The following is an 18,564-nucleotide window of genomic DNA, read 5'->3' as shown; positions in this document are numbered from 1 at the left end:
CATTAAAAAAGACCCCCACAAATTAACCATGGTTTTGTTAGTAAATCTGTGGTTATACAAATATTAATCAATCTGCCAAAAAAAAAAAACAACAACAAAAAAACATGGTTACTACACTCTTACTATAATAAAACTATGGTTAATTTTTGTAAGGGGTTAGCTGTGCAGATGAATCTGATATTACTGAGCTCATGTTTATAGATGATGGCTTTTTCAGTGTGAATCTCATTAATGACTTCAAAATACTCAAATAATGAAAAAAGACATATATCTGAAAAATAAGTTGAATCAGGTGAGCAGCTTATATACCACTGTTGTCTTGACTGGAAAACAAAAATTTGGCAGGGCTGACGTTAGTCATAATGATTGCTGTTCATTGGTGAAAACTATTGCTTGGTAAGGTTATTTATAGGCAAACAGACCAAAGTAATAATTGGTTTAGATATTTACATCGTTTCCAACATAAACATTGTTTTGTGAACCTAGTCAACGCACAGCAAATGTGATGCGATGCAAACTATGTTGATTCATGTTTTATTACAGGTTCTGTCACTTTTGCTTTTTGCTTGCAAACTCATTTATTTGTGGTTCATTTGTTGTGGCTTCAAACTACTTCAAGGGCATATAGGCTGCGTTCCAGTGTTTTTTACATAGATGTATACACAGGTAGATGCCACATTCAACTGCTCTAGATACATCAATGCGTCTGCCATCTCGAAACAGTCAATGTGCCATCATAATAAAAATCAATGAGTTTCAAGATGCCAAAACATTGCAAAGCGTCTGGTTGTAAAAAGAGCCAAAATTAAAATTTTTAATTATATAAGTTCATTTCACTTGACAAAATATGTTTATTTAGGACAAAATACAACACAGCAGATGAAACTGGATAGGTTTGGAGTGTGATTGCGTACTTGTCTAAATAAAAATTACACAATGCAACACAATACTACGGTGGCCGAGAGATCTCAACGTGCTGCAAATAGAAAAAACATCTGCAAATTAAGAAAACAACTTCGTCAATTTTACAATACACGTGCTGCAAATGCTCACAACACAAACAAATAAAGAAACGCAGTGCAAATACTCACAACAAGACCAAAAAAAGAAATGTGCTGCAAATAAAAATATTTATTTGTTTGTGTTGTGAGCATTTGCAGTGTGTTTCTTTATTTTTTTGAGTTGTGAGCATTTGCACCACCTGCTGTCAAACTGATGAAGATGTTTTCTTGATTTGCTGGTGCTTTTTCTATTTGCATGTGTTTTCTGAAGTTGCAGCGTGTTGAGCTCTCTTGGCCACCGTACAATACAGACAAAACTGGAGTTTGGAGTGTGATTGCATACTTGTCTAAATAAAAATTGCCACACTTTCATTTATACACATGTGTATATTATATTCATGTGCATTTCTGTAAAATATTTTTTATCATGAGTATTAATTCACATAGGGTAGAGTGGGGGAACCCTCCCCCCCATAAACATGTCACAAATTTAACTAAAATGTAACAAAAATCTGTTTCAAAAAGTGATGTTATACGTTATACATATTCAATTTAATATCCATATTTTTGCATATTCTCATTGCATAGTAATAATTCTGATCAGAAGGTGATAACTTACTGACTCCTGCATCAAGTCAGGACATGTCGCTGTGCATCAGGACGTTTCCCTCCAGATGGTTGGTGACGTCAGGTTGAACACAGAGTCTTCAGCGTCACTAATGCTCCATTCAAGACTCTGGATGCTTTTGTGCTCCATTGATGTGAAAACAGAGATTCAGTGTGGGAACCTCACATGAGATCTACTCACACTGACCATCACAAACACACACACACACACACACATCTGCTTCATCTGGAGTCCATCGTGTGTGAGTGACGTCACGGCAGCAATGATAATGCTGAATATCATAAATTATGACACTAAATATCTGCACTTCTGTGAGACGACTTAAAATGTTGATCTTCATGCAAATCCTCATAAATAAATCCATATCTATCCAAATAATACTGTAAGAATTTGTTTGCCCAAAACAAGAAAACATTTGAACAGTTTGATTTTTATTGATTGTATTGTACTCTGTTATTTTTTCCCTCCCTCACTGTTTTAAAAAGTTTAAAATTTTGTTTGCTCCTTAAGTTAAAGTTTAAACTTTTTGCACTTAAATTGTACCACAATTTGGTTCAACTTCTATTGTTTTTAATGCACTCCATGAATAAAGTATGATTTGACATAACATAAATGTTTTTTATACAGTTTTATTTATATATGGAATGCAATATATATAATACATGGAATGCAAACTAAAACACTGCTCTGTTTAAAGTACAGAGTAATTCAGATCACAATGTGTAAGAATGCCATGACTTTGATGTCATGAGATGCTTCAGTGCACAGTCATGTACGCGTGCTCACTGACTCCACGTGTTTCTAGTAAAGATGAGTGTGTGCTGCTTCAGTGACATTGATATGAACATGAGCTCTCTGCAGGTCAACACTTTCCCAGATTCACCCTCCGCCTGCTCCTTTGAGTCCCTGATGGAGGATCATTGAGCATGTGGCGGCCCACATCCCTCATTGTCTGTTTGAGCTCTTCCATTGGCTCCAAACTGTGAGAAACTCCAACAAGCTCAAGACTCACACATTCATATGGAGATCTGGGAGTATAAATAGAGGAGCTGCAGCCAGTGCAAATCAGACTCACTCAGAACAGAGAGATCTACAGCACAGAGATCCAGACATGACACCTACGATCATCTCAAAGGAGCATCTCCCTCTCAACAACAAGGTACATTCATATCCTACTTACAGCAGCATTACTGCAGCAGCTTTCACGGCTCCTCTAAATCATTGGCTTATTTGAAGGACACTTTCCTAATGCTTTTCTGTCTTCATTTGCAGCTTAGAAAGCCAAAGGTGGAGAACATGCTCAGAGATTGTGTCAACTCAAGCTCAAGTGTCTTCTGGCTCCAGAGTTCTTCAAGCAGCAGCCTGATTCCAAGCTGGAGAAAGCAGATATCCTGGAGATGACGCTCAATTTTCTGCAACACCACAGTTCCAGTTTACATGCTGTCAATCAAGCCTACTCTTTTCCTGTCCAAAGATGAGATGAAGACAGAGAAGATTGCTGAATCACTTCCAGAAGCTTCATACTTCTTGTGAGCAGAACAGGAGGGAAAGTGTCCTGCCAGACCAGAACACCTTCAGCAAAGAGATGAATGTCAACAAGAGCTCCATCTGGAGGCCTTGGTAGAGCCTTACAGCAACCAGCAGCACATGCTGAATTTCTACATTAGACTATTACGCGTTCAGTTTCTCTTTTTGAGAAAAAAAAAAAGTGTTTAATGAGTTCCAGTTCGGAAGAGATATTTGTGCTGCTAAGTGCTCTGCTGATTCAATCTTCTATGAAGACTTCCAGATGGGAACATTTACTGATGTCTATATTAGACAACACTGACTTTAAGATACACCTGCATGGGCTGTGAAAGAAATACTCTGATTCACTGTTCTATGAAGACTTACGTTTTATTTTTTTGAGAAAACGTCCTTTAACTATATTTAGTTTGAAATATAACTTGCATTACAAATGCCATAATGGCATTTTTCTGAAGGTCCTTAGACTTATTAGTCTATTTTTGATCGATGATCGATTTTCATATCATTTGGGTATAATTTTCACCTTTGAGGTGATGCAATATGTGACTGTAAAGTCAAAGCAGCTCTATTGTTTGTTTCATGTTGAAACACTGTTCTTTGTTTTGCAAATGACAAAAATAATTTATTGATCATATTTGTTGTTTTGAGAAATTATACTTGTATCAGTATGCCACTGTCCTCTAAGAGGATTTTTTTTTTTTTTACAATTGAAATTTTATTTTTCTAATTCTGAAAAGAATGTGAAATCCCTCTGTGGAGGTTAATGTAAAACTCTCTAATGCATTGTTTAATTATAGAGATCTTAATATGCACACTCTATATACTACTGTATAGGCTAACTGTATTTACATTATTGTAAATCTTCTTAAATAATGTGTTATGCACATTTATTGACATTTGTGAAGTGATCAGTCAGTGTCCTCTAGAGGGCGTTTCTCTCTCTCAGAGCTTCAGTTTAATGAAGCAGCTTGTATTAAAAACAAATGCTTTCAACAGTGAAAGTAATGTGTATGAGAAATATTTTCTATACAGAAAGAAAAAATAAAGTGAGCTCAACTCGAATATGTGGTTTCATCTTACTTGTTTTGTGATTAGTGCTTAATCACTGAAGTCACAATTAATGTCTGAATGATATTGCATTAGACAGCAAAATATTACAGAAAGTGTCTATATGATATTTAATTGTTCAAAAACTGTTAGTAGCCACTGAATGCTTGATAGATAATGAAACAAATTGCCCTTATTTACATATTTAAGCTTTACTTAACGTACATAATGAATGTGACGTTCAGTAAACAGACATCTATTGTTGTGTAATTGAACTGAGTAAATGAATAGAGTGTGAGAAACAAACCCTCAGAGACAATAGAACTCAACTAGACAGCAGGGGTCAAAGGTCAGTGACCTTGTATGAAAGGTTTAAAGTTCCAACATGGTGCTCTATTGCTCTCATGGTGCACTAATAAATACTAATAAAAAAATCTAAAACTACAGAAACATATAGATGGTTTCTTTTCCAGTCTTCTATACTAATTTATTATTTGATAACAGTTTTGTAAAAGCGAAGCAAAACATTCAAATATAATGGCGCCATTTGAAAATGTAAGGGTATTTAAAAATGTAAGGGTATTTAATAAAAAAAAAGCTTTGCTGATAAACTGTATGTATATATATGGATAGATATTCAAGATTCAAAGTGTATTAAAAATCCTTTTAAACATTTCATGTTTCTCATTTAATGTTACAGGTTGCCTGTCAAAAAAATTAAAGCTTGATATTTTTATTTAAATTAAAGCACAACAATTTGAGTTTATCATAATGAATATATATTGTAATATGAATGAAATATAAATTTTTTCTAATGAAAAAAGTATTTAGATTTGTAAATATATTTCTAACTTATTTAGCATCACACATTAAACAGAGTTGACCTTTTCATAAAATGTGACAAAGCTCAGTATTTTTTAATTACATCAGTGGAAAATCATGCAAACACACAAATTTAAAAGAACTTTTAACTTCAGTTCCGTTAACGTCAAGTTAAGATCAATAACAGTGTTTAAATGTCTAAAATGTAAAAAATTAAATTAACTCCATTACAAAAGTTCAACAAAAATGTTGAATGTTTTTAAACTGATATTTCTAATGAAGAATTAATTTATATTTGTACAAGTTATTTAGCATCACACACTAAACAGAGTTAAATTGGTCACAATATGTGACAAAGCTCAGTACTTTTTAAATTATATCATTGTAAAATCATGCAAACACACAAAGTTGAAAACAACTTTTAACTTCAGTTCCATTAGTGTCACATCAAGATCCACAACCATGTTTAAATGTCTCTGTATATGCACATACATATACATCACATACATCAACCTGTGGTCAATGGGGGTTTATCTGGTATTAGATGACAAACATTCAACAGCCTCCCGAGGGAATTTTTATTATAGGATCAAGCAGTCATTAGCATCTGAATAGGCACATGTCTATTGTTCAGTGTGGGAAAGCTCTGGAACCCAGAATCACAGCTCAGTGTCATTAGCATCCCAAAACCCTCAATAAAACTCAATAATTTTGAGACTCTGAAACAAGAGAAAACAGACTTGTTCTCATCCATATCAAAGGTTTTAAAACTCAATCCATTTTTATTTAATTTTTTTAATTCTAAACTGACCAGTCAGACTGCAGCTATAAACACATTGAAATGTTACCCAAAGTCCCAAGAGAAAAATCCCACAGAAGTGTATTTAAAATTTAAAAATCAGTTTTGGGGGGAAAATACCACAAATTCCACAGTCAAATCACTCAGTGCCATTTATGTCAGATTCACTCTCAAAACTGAACATGCGAAGGACTTTTAAGCTTTAGTTCATCCAAAAAATGAACATTTGTTGAAAACCTGCTCACCCTCAGGCCACACAATATGTAGATGAGCTTGTTTCTTCATTAGAACAGATTTGGAGAAATGCAGCATTGCATCACTTTCTCACCAATGGATCCTCTGCAGTGAATGGGTGCCGTCAGACTGAGAAACAGCTAATAAAAAAATCACAAGTAATTCACATTACTCCAGTCCATCAATTAAAATCTTGTGAAGTGAAAAGCAGCATGTTTGTTAGACAGAAAAATAAATATGCGTGTTTTAACTTCAAACTGTCACTTCTGGCCAAAATACAAGTCCATATGCATAATAATGTTACAGTCAAAAAGTCCATATACCCTGTTGTCCTTTCACATCAAAATCCACCAACATATTTGTTTAGAATTGTTTTGGTCTGTCTTTACTTGTCAGTAGTGCTTGATCTGTGCTTATTTCTCTCCTGATTCAGGCAAGACAACTTTTTACTGAAGATAGCAATATTATGGATAGAGCACTCGTATTTAAGCTGGAAGCAACAGTTAAGTTAAAAATTTCCTAATGATGCATTTTTTTTTTTTTTTTGCAAACACACAGCTTTTCACTTCACAAGATGTTAATTGATGGACTGGAGTCGTTTGAATTACTTGTGGATTATTGTGATCATCTGTTTGGACTCTAATTCTGACGGCACCCATTCACTGCAGAGGATCCATTGGTGAGCAAGTAATGTAATGCTACATTTCTTCAAATCTGTTTCCATGAAGAAACAAACTCATCTACATCTTGGATAACCTGAGTGAGGGGGTGTACATTTTTCTGCAAAAACAATTATATTTTTAGAAATATTACGAAAGGGGATATTTTAACTCTTTACTCATTAAAACAACTCAAGAATGATGTCATGAGCAGCCTGATAAACAAACCCCAGGAATAATTAATGCTTGTGATAAACAAATCATGAATGCATAATGAAAACAGACAAAAGCACTTTTTTTGATTGTTTTATTTCGCCACAGACTGATTGAAATACATTCAATGGCCTTTTTGTTTCATGTTTTAAAATGAATTCCTTCACAGAAGGAAACAACATTTCACTTACACAGTGAAATTTTTTTCACAATGGTTTAAGAAATAAATACCCTTACAAAAGGCAGTTCAAAAGCACAGTACATGGTACTGACAGAAAGATGAGGTATAACCTCTTGAAAAATAAATCCATGATCTTTTCAGATGTTTTCAGATACAAAATGTATATTATTTCCTCAGAAACACAAATACAAGCCCAGTCGGGTTTCATGTAAATCTCAATACGATTGAAAACAATCATCAATATTAATTACAAATACTGACCAACTCTTGGCCACACTTACAAGACCTGAGTAACATGTTGTTCAGATTAGATCTTTCTGATAATCTTTCGAATTTGAAAGAAATGTTAAGACCTATTATAAGGCCAAATTAAAACATGCTCAAAAAAGCATCATTTTTCAAAACCTTGCATATGATCAAAAAGATCAATAAATGCTTTTCGCCAGTTGCAAAACATGAAACTTGTTTCAACATGAAACAAAAATAAAGTTGATTTGACTTTACGGTCACATAATGCATCACCTCAAAGGTGAAATATTACACCCAAAGGATATGAAAAATGCAATTTAATGCACTTTTAGACTAATACACACCGCTAAAACACAGTGTGCCATCATGGTAATTTAACTAAAAAATAGTTAAAAGACATTTTCTCTAAAAGAGAAAAATCTTCATAAAAGATTGAATCATCAAGATTCACTTAGCTGTACAGATATCTCTTCTGAACTGAAACATTAAACACTTTCTTTTCAAAATGACAAAATGAAAGTGTAATAGTCCACTAAATCTAGTGCAGACGTTCAGTCTGAGTCTTTAAGGCTCTACCAAGGCCTCCAGATGGAGCTCTTGTTGATATTCATCTCTTTGAAGGTGTTCTGGTCTGGCAGGACACTTTCTCTCCTGTTCTGCTCACATGATGTCTGCAGCTTCTGGAAGTGCTTCAGCAGTCTTCTCTGGCTCTCTGTCTTCATCCCATCTTTGGACAGGAAGTGCACAATCTCACGGATACACCTGGAGAAGGCTTGATTGACAGCATGTGAACTGGAACTGTGGTGTTGCATGAAGTTGAGCGTCATCTCCAGGATATCTGCTTTCTCCAGCTTGGACTCAGGCTGCTGCTTGAAGAACTCTGGAGCCAGAAGACACTTGAGCTGCTCGATGCTGCTGTTGATACGATCTCTGTGCATCTTCTCCACCCTTGGCTTTCTCAGCTGCAAATGAAGACAGAAAAGCATTAGGAAAGTGTCCATCAAATAAGCCAATGATTTAGAGGAGCAGTGAAAGCTGCTGCAGTAATGCTGCTGTAAGTAGGATATGAATGTACCTTGTTGTTGAGAGGGAGATGCTCCTTTGAGATGATCGTAGGTGTCATGTCTGGATCTCTGTGCTGTAGATCTCTCTGTTCAGGGTGAGTCTGATTTGCACTGGCTGCAGCTCCTCTATTTATACTCCCAGATCTCCATATGAATGTGTGAGGCTTGAGCTTGTTGGAGTTTCTCACAGTTTGGAGCCAATGGAAGAGCTCAAACAGACAATGAGGGATGTGGGCCGCCACATGCTCAATGATCCTCCATCAGGGGCTCAAAGGAGCAGGTGGAGGGTGAATCTGGGAAAGTGTTGACCTGTAGAGAGCTCATGTTCATATCAATGACACTGAAGCAGCACACGCTCATCAAGATGAAACACTCGTGAGAAAGACAGCATCAAATAGCTATTTTTATCCATCTTATTAAAGAAAGAAAAAATTTATACATATATTTAATTGTATTAAAATATTCAATATTATTTATTTATTCATTCACAGTGTTAAACAGGAAATTTTTCAATGATGCAAACAATATTAAATTCTGCTTTAGCTCTAAAAGAAACATTTTTTCAGTTAAAGTCGGTTAATTGTTGACTGAGTTCAGTTTAATAACTGTGTGAAGTTCATATGAGTTAAAATTATCTATAGAACAGCTCTGCAAAACAGTGATGTTCAGCTCAGCTCAGTTTAGTTCTCATCCAATAGTATCAGTGCATTCAACTCAATAATGTTGCCTGATATTTAGTGTCAACTATAAGCAAGCCAAAAGGGGAATTATTTATTTGTTTGTGAATGACTGAATGAACGAATATGGTCACATACTTTTAGTTGGCCATATGTGTGTTGCACTTACACTGACAATAAACAGTGTTCTAAATATTTCAATACACAGTGCATTGCCATAAAATTATTTTTCAACATTTATGTATATGAATGCATTTGTATCTAAAGGTTTAGGGTTGTGCACTGGAATTCAGATGTCATTGTTTCCATTGTCTGAGACTCCAGGACTCCAGATGTGTGTGTGTTTGTGCTGGTCAGTGTGAGTAGATCTCATGTGAGGTTCCCACACTGAATCTCTGTTTTCACATCAATGGAGCACAAAAGCATCCAGAGTCTTGAATGGAGCATTAGTGACGCTGAAGACTCTGTGTTCAACCTGACGTCACCAACCATCTGGAGGGAAACGTCCTGATGCACAGCGACATGTCCTGACTTGATGCAGGAGTCAGTAAGTTATCAAAAACTTTCTGATCACAATTATTCTCATGCAATGAGAATATGCAAAAAAAAAAAAAAAAAAGCACATTAAATTTGTTATAACAACTTTAATGTGTTTTTTATTTTGCATATTAATGAATATATGAAATAATGAATATATGCAAAACATCACTTTTGTTTGCTGTTTTCGCAGCAAATACTTTTTTTGTCACATTTGTGAAGCATGTTTGTTTAGATGACAAAATATCTTAAGTGCCCGATGCAAAAGCTTAGTCATTTTAGAAGTGCATGATGCATTAAGGAAAATAAACCTTGATTGTGCTGTAATTCTGTTCATCATCAGTGACATCATCAAACCAGCTCGTCAAGCTCATGCATGTAAATATCCATAAGTGTGTCAAGTCCCTCGTGTGTTTATCAAATCTTGAGCTTGTGTTGGGGTTTAGGATGCTAATGACACTAGAACTGTGACTCTGTTCTCCAGAGTTTCCCACACACACAACAATAGAAGTGTGTCTATTCACATGATAATGAACCTTAATGCACGACAGATTCCCTACAAGCTTTCTCACGCCTCTGATGCTGAAGATTTGCTCAAATAAACATGCATTTTTACAGGAATCTGCAGATGAATTTCTTAAAATGAAACATTTGATTCAGTTCTTTTCATTTTGGACTTATCATCAGTGTTTGAAGCTGAAATAGTATAAAGTTATAGCACAGTCCATTGATGTTGACCTCTGACCCTTGGTCTCTTAGTTGAGTTCTATTGTCTCGGAGGGACTCTGAGTGAGTTTTGTTTCTCACGCTCTGTTCATTCACTCAATTCAATTGACGTGTGTCCTACTGAAACCCACAGCAGACACACGTCTCCAAATGTTTAAATGACTTAAACCGATCAAACTGACAGTTATTTTGTTCTCTAACATAAGCAATATGAATCAGTCAGGAATCTGATACACTTGCAACATGATTTAAATAGTTGACAATCCTTTCTGTCTCTTTACATTTACATAAAATAATCCATATTTTCCAAGAATGAATATGTGAAATTAAAACATCTGGTTCTTTACAGTTTCCTGTCACACAATGATTTGGATGATTAACATAGTCACTACAGTAGAATTGAATTATTAAATGCCATGGACTTAATTGGCATAATTTACCAGTGGGATCTAATTCAAAATTCAAATGATTATATCTATCTAAATTTTAGAAACTATTTTGATGAGAATGTCCACAAAAAGCAATGCAAGAGGGCATGATCACAAAATTTTAGATTTTCTATCCTCATTTTTAATTATTGCTGTACATAGAGTTATTCCATTAAGAGCTTTTTTGTGTCAATCAAGTTTTTTTTTTAGAGAAATTGGTCAATTTTGCATGTGGAAGAATTATTGATTAAGAAATTTTAATATAAATAATACATTGAATACAAGTGCTTTTAAATGTATATAAATGTATACATATATGTATTATTGTATATAATTTTACATATTTATTCTGGTAAATGTACATATTATGTTCTTTTTAAAAATATTATATTTCATGAAAAACAGAATACAACAGCAGAAAGTATATTTGACATTTTTATTATTATTTTGTATGTTCTGCGATGGCATGATGTCACCATGAATGCAAATACAACCCGAATTCTGGAAATGTTGGGACGTTTTTTAAATTTGAATAAAATGAAAACTAAAAGAATTTCAAATCACACGAGCCAATATTTTATTCACAATAGAACATAGCTAGCATAAGCAATGTTTAAACTGAGAAATTTTACAATTTTATGCACAAAATGAGCTCATTTCAAATTTGATGCCTGCTACAGGTCTCAAAATAGTTGTGACGGGGGCATGTTTACTATGGTGTAGCATCCCCTCTACTTTTCAAAACAGTTTGAAGACGTCTGGGCATCGAGGTTATGAGTTTTTGGAGTTTTGGTGTTGGAATTTGGTCCCATTCTTGCCTGATATAGGTTTCCAGCTGCTGAAGAGTTTGTGGTCATCTTTGACGTATTTTTAGTTTAATGATGCGCCAAATGTTCTCTATAGGTGAAAGATCTGGACTGCAGGCAGGCCAATTCAGCACCCGGACTCTTCTACTACGAAGCCATGCTGTTGTAATAGCTGCAGTATGTGGATTTGCACTGTTCTGCTGAAATACACAAGGCCTTCCCTGAAATAGACATCATCTGGAGGGGAGCATATGTTGCTTTAAAACCTTTCTATACCTTTCAGCATTCATAGTGTCTTCCAAAACATGCAAGCTGCCCATACCGTATGCACTTATGAACCCCATACCATCAGAGATGCTGGCTTTTCAACTGAACGCTGATAACATGCTGGAAGGTCTCCATCCTCTTTAGCCCGGAGGACACGGTGCCCATTATTTCCAACAAGAATGTCAAATTTGGACTCGTCTGAACATAGAACACTTTTCCATTTTGAAACAGTCCATTTTAAATGAGCCTTGGCCCACAGGACACGACGGCTCTTCTGGACCATGTTCACATATGGCTTCCTTTTTTCATGATAGCGCTTTAGTTGGCATCTGCAGATGGCACAGCGTGATTGTGTTTACCGACAGTGGCTTCTGTAAGTATTCCCGGGCCCATTTAATAATGTCAATGACAGAATCATGCCGATGAGTGATGCAGTGTCGTCTGAGGGCTCGAAGACCACGGGCATCCAACAAAGGTCTTCTGCCTTGTCCCTTACGCACAGAGATTTCTCCAGTTTCTCTGAATCTTTTGATGATGTTATGCACTGTAGATGATGAGATTTGCAAAGCCTTTGCAATTTTACGTTGAGGAACGTTGTTTTTAAAGAATTTCACAATATTTTTACACACTCTTTCACAGATTGGAGAGCCTCTGCCCATCTTTACTTCCTAGAGACTCTGCCTCTCTAAGACATCCCTTTTATAGCTAATCATGTTACAGACCTGATGTCAATTAACTTAATTAGTTGCTAGATGTTCTCCCAGCTGAATCTTTTCAAAATTTCTTGCTTTTTCAGCCCTTTGTTGCCCCGTGCCAACTTTTTTGAGACCTGTAGCAGGCATCAAATTTGGAATGAGCTCATTTAGTGGATACAAGTGTAAAATTTCTCCATTTCAACATTTGTATGTTCTCTATGTTCTATTGTGAATAACAATGGCTCATGTGATTTGAAAGTCTTTTGGTTTTCATTTTATTCAAATTTAAATATGTCCCAACATTTCTGGAATTTGGGTTGTAAACAGGTGATAACATATCACAACATTTGCATGAAGAGATCTCCAAAATACATAAAACACATATTGGAACTCACATCAAATATTATTGAACTTTACAAAAGTCATGTGACATTTACCACAAATCATTATTAACATTCATCCACATGAGGGGTAAAAGCAAAGCATAACAGAAACATTTAGTGCTTAATGTCAAGGTACTTGACAGTTAAAATATTCCATTAAAGGAAGATATATCAGTCCATCCCCTGAAGCGTCACACTCAACAGAAGTGAGTTAATTACATTGTATGGCAGAAGAAGAAGAAAAAACACTGAACCACCTGTATATGTGATTCTAATGAGATTAAATGTCCTATGAGGACAACAGAGTGTGTATCATACTGATAATATATTCAAAACCAGTTCCCAATATGTGATATTTGTACTTCACATAAAGCAAAGATTTGCAATTGTATAATAAAATGTAAAATGCCTTCATTGAAGGTATATACAAAAGTATAAAAAAAAACAATACATTTCCAGTGATGGAAACAAAACTGGATTCATAAAATCAAATCCAATAATGTTCTTTACATCTAATACAGATGTTTTCCTCGTTTGCTTTCCTCCAGATGGCGCTGCAGGCTAAATGGTTTTGTTCAGATTGACGTGCAGCTGATGGAGGAACAGAAGCTCATTCATCTGATGATTTCAGCAACTGCTGGAAGTGATTGCTGTTTGTTTCCCGGCAAAACAGACCATCATCTCCAGGATATCTGCTTTCTCCAGCTTGGAATCAGGCTGCTGCTTGAAGAACTCTGGAGCCACAAGACACTTGAGCTTGAGTTGACACAATCTCTGAGCATGTTCTCCACCCTTGGCTTTCTCAGCTGCAAATGAAGACAGAAAAGCATCAGTAAAGTGTCCATGAAATAAGCCAACGATTTAGAGGAGCTGTGAAAGCTGCTGCAGTAATGCTGCTGTAAGTAAGATGTGAATGTACCTTGTTGTTGAGAGGGAGATGCTCCTTTGAGATGATTGTAGGTGTCATGTCTGGATCTCTGTGCTGTAGATCTCTCTGTTCAGAGTGAGTCTGATTTGCACTGGCTGCAGCTCCTCTATTTATACTCCCAGATCTCCATATGAATGTGTGAGGCTTGAGCTTGTTGGAGTTTCTCACAGTTTGGAGCCAATGGAAGAGCTCAAACAGACAATGAGGGATGTGGGCCGCCACATGCTCAATGATCCTCCGTCAGGGACTCAAAGGAGCAGGCGGAGGGTGAATCTGGGAAAGTGTTGACCTGTAGAGAGCTCATGTTCATATCAATGTCACTGAAGCAGCACAAGCTCATCTTTACTAGAAACACGTGGAGTCAGTGAGCATGTGTACATCATTGTGAAATTTATTACACACACACACACACACACACACACACACACTTACACATTATAAAGCAAAAAAAAAAAAAAAATATATATATATATATAATAATAATCCCATGCCTTATTGACTGGATTTACTGATGCAATTGTGTGTAAAATGAAGTACTTTAACAATTTGCATATCATATCATAATTTATGATATTCAGCATTATCATTGCTTTTGTGATGTCACTCACACATGATAGACTCCAGATTAAGCAGATGTGTGTGTGTGTGTGTGTGTGTGTTTGTGCTGGTCAGTGTGAGTAGATCTCATGTGAGGTTCCCACACTGACTCTCTGTTTTCACATCAATGGAGCACAAAAGCATCCAGAGTCTTGAATGGAGCATTAATGACGCTGAAGACTTCAAGCTGATGTCACCAACCATCTGGAGGGAAACGTCCTGTCAGTTCATTTCACATTTTAAATACCATTGCATAAACTGGTGAAATAATGGAAATCCGGGATTACTTAAAAAATTCCTTTAATCTTTCTGAAATGTTTTGATGCAGTATTGCAAAAATATATATGTCTGCATTACATTTGTATATGATTTAGTGTATTAATGCCTTGACCAGACGTGCACAAATAAAAAAAGTATTATTTAAAGTTTTTTTTTTTTTTTTTCTGCATTGCAAATAAAACCTAAAAGGCTTCTGTGTACATCAAATCATTCAGCAGCTTATTACATGTATAAAAGTGCACTGAGAACCACAGCTCCTGGGGTTTTCCACGCTTGGCTCTGAATGGATGCTGACTGAACAATAGAAGTGCGTCTCTTTATCTGTCGCTCACCTGTCTGTCACACACCTGTCTGTCATGTCCTCACGGCGTTTTGCTTTACTGGTCATTAGTTAGAAACTGTTGACCATTTCAACCATGAAACAGTTTTGACTTGCCACAAACTCACCTGAAGAAATGATGTCAGCTGAGTTTTTTGAGTAGTGTTGGATGGATGAATGAAAAATCCAAAGTGGTCACAAATAATTAAAGCAACAACTTTTACTAGCCATTTTAGTGACACTAAAAATAACCCCAAAATTTACGCATTTTAAAAGAAACCTTAAAGTTGTATGTTGGTAATTTTCTGCTATTTCAAACTACTTTCCATCATTTTGACAAAAAAAAAAAAAAAAAGTATGGTAAATGCTACCAATTAGAAAAATAGGCTACGTTTTAAAGCGCCTCTCTGAAAACAGACTGAGAGTGGAGGTAGGAGAACTTTACAAAACTGGAAATGGCGTCATATTTTAAAATGCAGTTGGCTTGCTTGAAAAAAGCAGATATTAATTCACTTGTATAATTTAAATGTATGTATGCCTTTAATAATTTCTCTCACTGCAGGACATGTTATCTGTATCCGTATAATTGTAATCATGTAAAATAGTGGTTTGGTCAACTTTTGTCCTTCCCAGCTAATTCAGACACACAGCCTATAACCTAAAAATTACATGCACCAGGACATTTGGATTCTGCTAAAATCATTTAGACATTTAATTTGGTTTTCTAAGCTTGCTAAGCAGATATGGGAGTTTTTTTTTTTTTTTGAAACCACCCACATTCAAATGGTACAAAATCAGAGGAAGATATAAATGCAATAAAAATCATTTATTCTATAGAAACAAACAAGACCGTATGATTAAAAATCATCACAAAAATAACCAAATGATACACTGTATCTTTAAAAATGAAATAAAGGTCTTTTTTGCATGTCCTCCAAAAGAGAACATGGTCAAACAGTTTTTAAAAACATTCAGTAAATTTCTCTTCAAGAGAAAAATACAGTAGAATTTTATATCTAAATGCACAAAATGCATCCTCATCTTGGTGGTTACCACAATAATGTACATTACAATCAATGCACAACTTCTTTTATAAGCCCTATGAGCCTTTCCAAAATGTGCAGTGACATTATCAGAGTCTTTTAGAGAAAAAAGTCCAGAGAGAACAAGCAAAGTGCTATTTTCCTCTGAGGTAGATGTGGGACACATAAAATCACATCAAGTGCTTGACTTGTTAACCCTTTTCATTTGCAGGTCAGTCTGGGATGGACGTTCACTTTAAAACAATGGCGTCACGTCCTGATCTGGAGTGGGAGAAAGACGCAGAATTTCACGAGAACACCTGGAGTAGCCACTGGGGAAGATTAAGGCCTTTTTCGAGCTGAAGAAGGACACAGTCTTCTCCAAAATGTCAGATGCGGGAATTCCATGATGGAGGTGGTCTTCAAAAGAAGATTTCAATTTCTCCACTTTGCTGAAACATTTTCTCTCCAAGCTGTAGAGTTTGCACCTGCAGTTCAGAAGAGAACATCTTTAGTGTCATTGTAAGTACAAAAGAGATCAAATTTATGAAGCATGTAAAATTACACTATTGCAAATTCTTAGATGCCTTTCTTACCTGGCATAGTGAACGTTGTCCTGAGGGGTGATGTCCATGTAGACAGGCATGTTTGATGTTGATATTGAGTTTCAGGAGTTTAAGTATCTGAAGCTGACAGATCTCTTTGGCTCTTCTTCAGTGGTGAAACCAAATTCCACACAAGACCCTCAATCTAGCCCACTTTTATTCTAAAATGTATCTGCAGCCAGCCAATCAGAGAGCAGAGAAAAATGGAACAATAAGCTTGTCATAATTTTCATTGGTCCTTGGGCTTTTAATTGAATTCTTTAGTGGAGAGGTGGGATTTTTTTTCTCTAGTGCCATCTGGAGGGTCAGCCATGGGAGAATAATTGAGGGCATGAGGACTCGGGTTTTCGCTGTTCTCACACTCGGATTAGCAAATGGGGATTTGTGGAAATATTTACTGTAAGCATATAATTTAGTTGCAAACTAAATTTATAGTTGGGTGTAAAATGTTTTAACACAAATATAAGTATTTAAATTTTTAATCCATGCTGACTTAATGTTGTCATTGTTAAATAATAATCATTATAATAATCAGATTTTATTTTTTAAAGTTTAAAGGTATAGTTTCTGAAGGCATTTCATAGGGAAAAGGGAATATATATATATATATATATTTCTGGAGACATCATTTATACATATAATATATACATATGCATATATATATATATATATAGATAGATAGATAGATATAGATAAAGATATAGATATAGATATTTCTGGAGACATATAATCTAAATAAAAATATATATATAATAAATAATAATTAAATAGGTTTCAGTTAAAGTAATTCTTAAGTACGTTCCTAAAAAAAATATATAGCAAGAGATTTATGGAAAATATTTACTGTATGCTTATAATTCAATCACAGACATGCAATTGATTTAATGGCTATGTGTACTTTTTTTTTAAATCTCTTTTTAAAATCAATATTCACTTGAAGGAAGAAGAAAAACACAATAGGAATAATTTGTATTTTTTTTACTATAATTTTAACTATTTAGAGTTAAAATGTTACTTTGCCAGACATTTTACATAATACAATCTAAACACACACACACAAAAAAACAAAAAAAACAAACAAAAAAAAAACAGAAATTTATAAAATGTATCACTGAAATGCTCACAACACATTTAGTAAGCAAGTCAATAAACAAAAACTGAATAGTATCCTTCAGGCTTCCCTCCAGAAACCCAGTTAGTCCTGCCCTGTGGGAACCGACACACTTCTATTGTGTGAGTGATTTAATGTGATGAATACAGAAGTGTGGGAAGCCGTGTGTCTCTGTGGCTCCACCAGCTTCAGGAGCATTGGGGCGTGTGATCGGGGTCCACATTATGCCGTGAACCAGCTGTGCGTGTGTGTGTGTGAGAAACACAAGCCTGAGAACAGGTACAACCACATATCTCATAGAACAGCTGCTTCACCAGAATATCCTGTTACATTGACCCTAAATACTGTTCCATTACAGCATTTCAGCTGATTCAAATCTGCAGCTGCATGTGCTGATTTTATTCTTGAACAATTAAACTGTAAAAGAATCATATGTAAACACAGCTAAAAGACTGTATGCATTTAAATTATTTTTTAAATGTCATTGCTTTGCACATTTTTATGGTTGATAACACTGATGTGTTGTTGCTGCTGTTTTTCTAAATGCATGCAGTTTTCTTTTTGAAAAAAAAGAAGAAATCTCAGTAGACTATGGCACGTGTTTGTTTATGACACTGATGTGAGCTCTCTACAGGTCAGCACTTTCCCAGATTCAGCCTCCACCTGCTCCTTTGAGCCCCTGATGGAGGATCATTGAGCATGTGGCGGCCCACATCCCTCATTGTCTGTCTGAGCTCTTCCATTGGCTCCAAACTGTGAG

At 35.4% G+C, this 18,564-nt stretch overlaps 1 protein-coding gene across 2 annotated transcripts; it reads right to left on the bottom strand.

Moving 5' to 3' along the window:
* Positions 1–7,050: 7,050 nt before the first annotated feature.
* LOC131549540 (transcription factor HES-5-like) lies at positions 7,051–13,930 on the bottom strand. 2 transcript variants are annotated; one of them, XM_058791824.1, is made up of 2 exons: positions 13,863–13,930; positions 7,051–8,322 (listed from the first exon to the last, which is right to left on the bottom strand). In XM_058791824.1, exons 1-2 carry the CDS (start codon positions 13,908–13,910, stop codon positions 7,933–7,935), a joined length of 438 nt encoding a protein of 145 aa, XP_058647807.1. In that variant the 5' UTR covers positions 13,911–13,930; the 3' UTR covers positions 7,051–7,932. The 2 variants fall into 2 exon arrangements, with proteins under 2 accessions (XP_058647807.1, XP_058647808.1); XM_058791825.1 differs by lacking the exon at positions 13,863–13,930 and adding an exon at positions 8,436–8,531.
* Positions 13,931–18,564: the final 4,634 nt, after the last annotated feature.

The sequence above is a fragment of the Onychostoma macrolepis genome, chromosome 11, assembly GCF_012432095.1.
Source record: "Onychostoma macrolepis isolate SWU-2019 chromosome 11, ASM1243209v1, whole genome shotgun sequence".
Taxonomy (NCBI): Eukaryota; Metazoa; Chordata; class Actinopteri; order Cypriniformes; family Cyprinidae; genus Onychostoma; species Onychostoma macrolepis.
The sequence above is the reverse complement of the archived record's forward strand: the minus strand, read 5'-3'. Positions and strand labels throughout refer to the sequence as shown.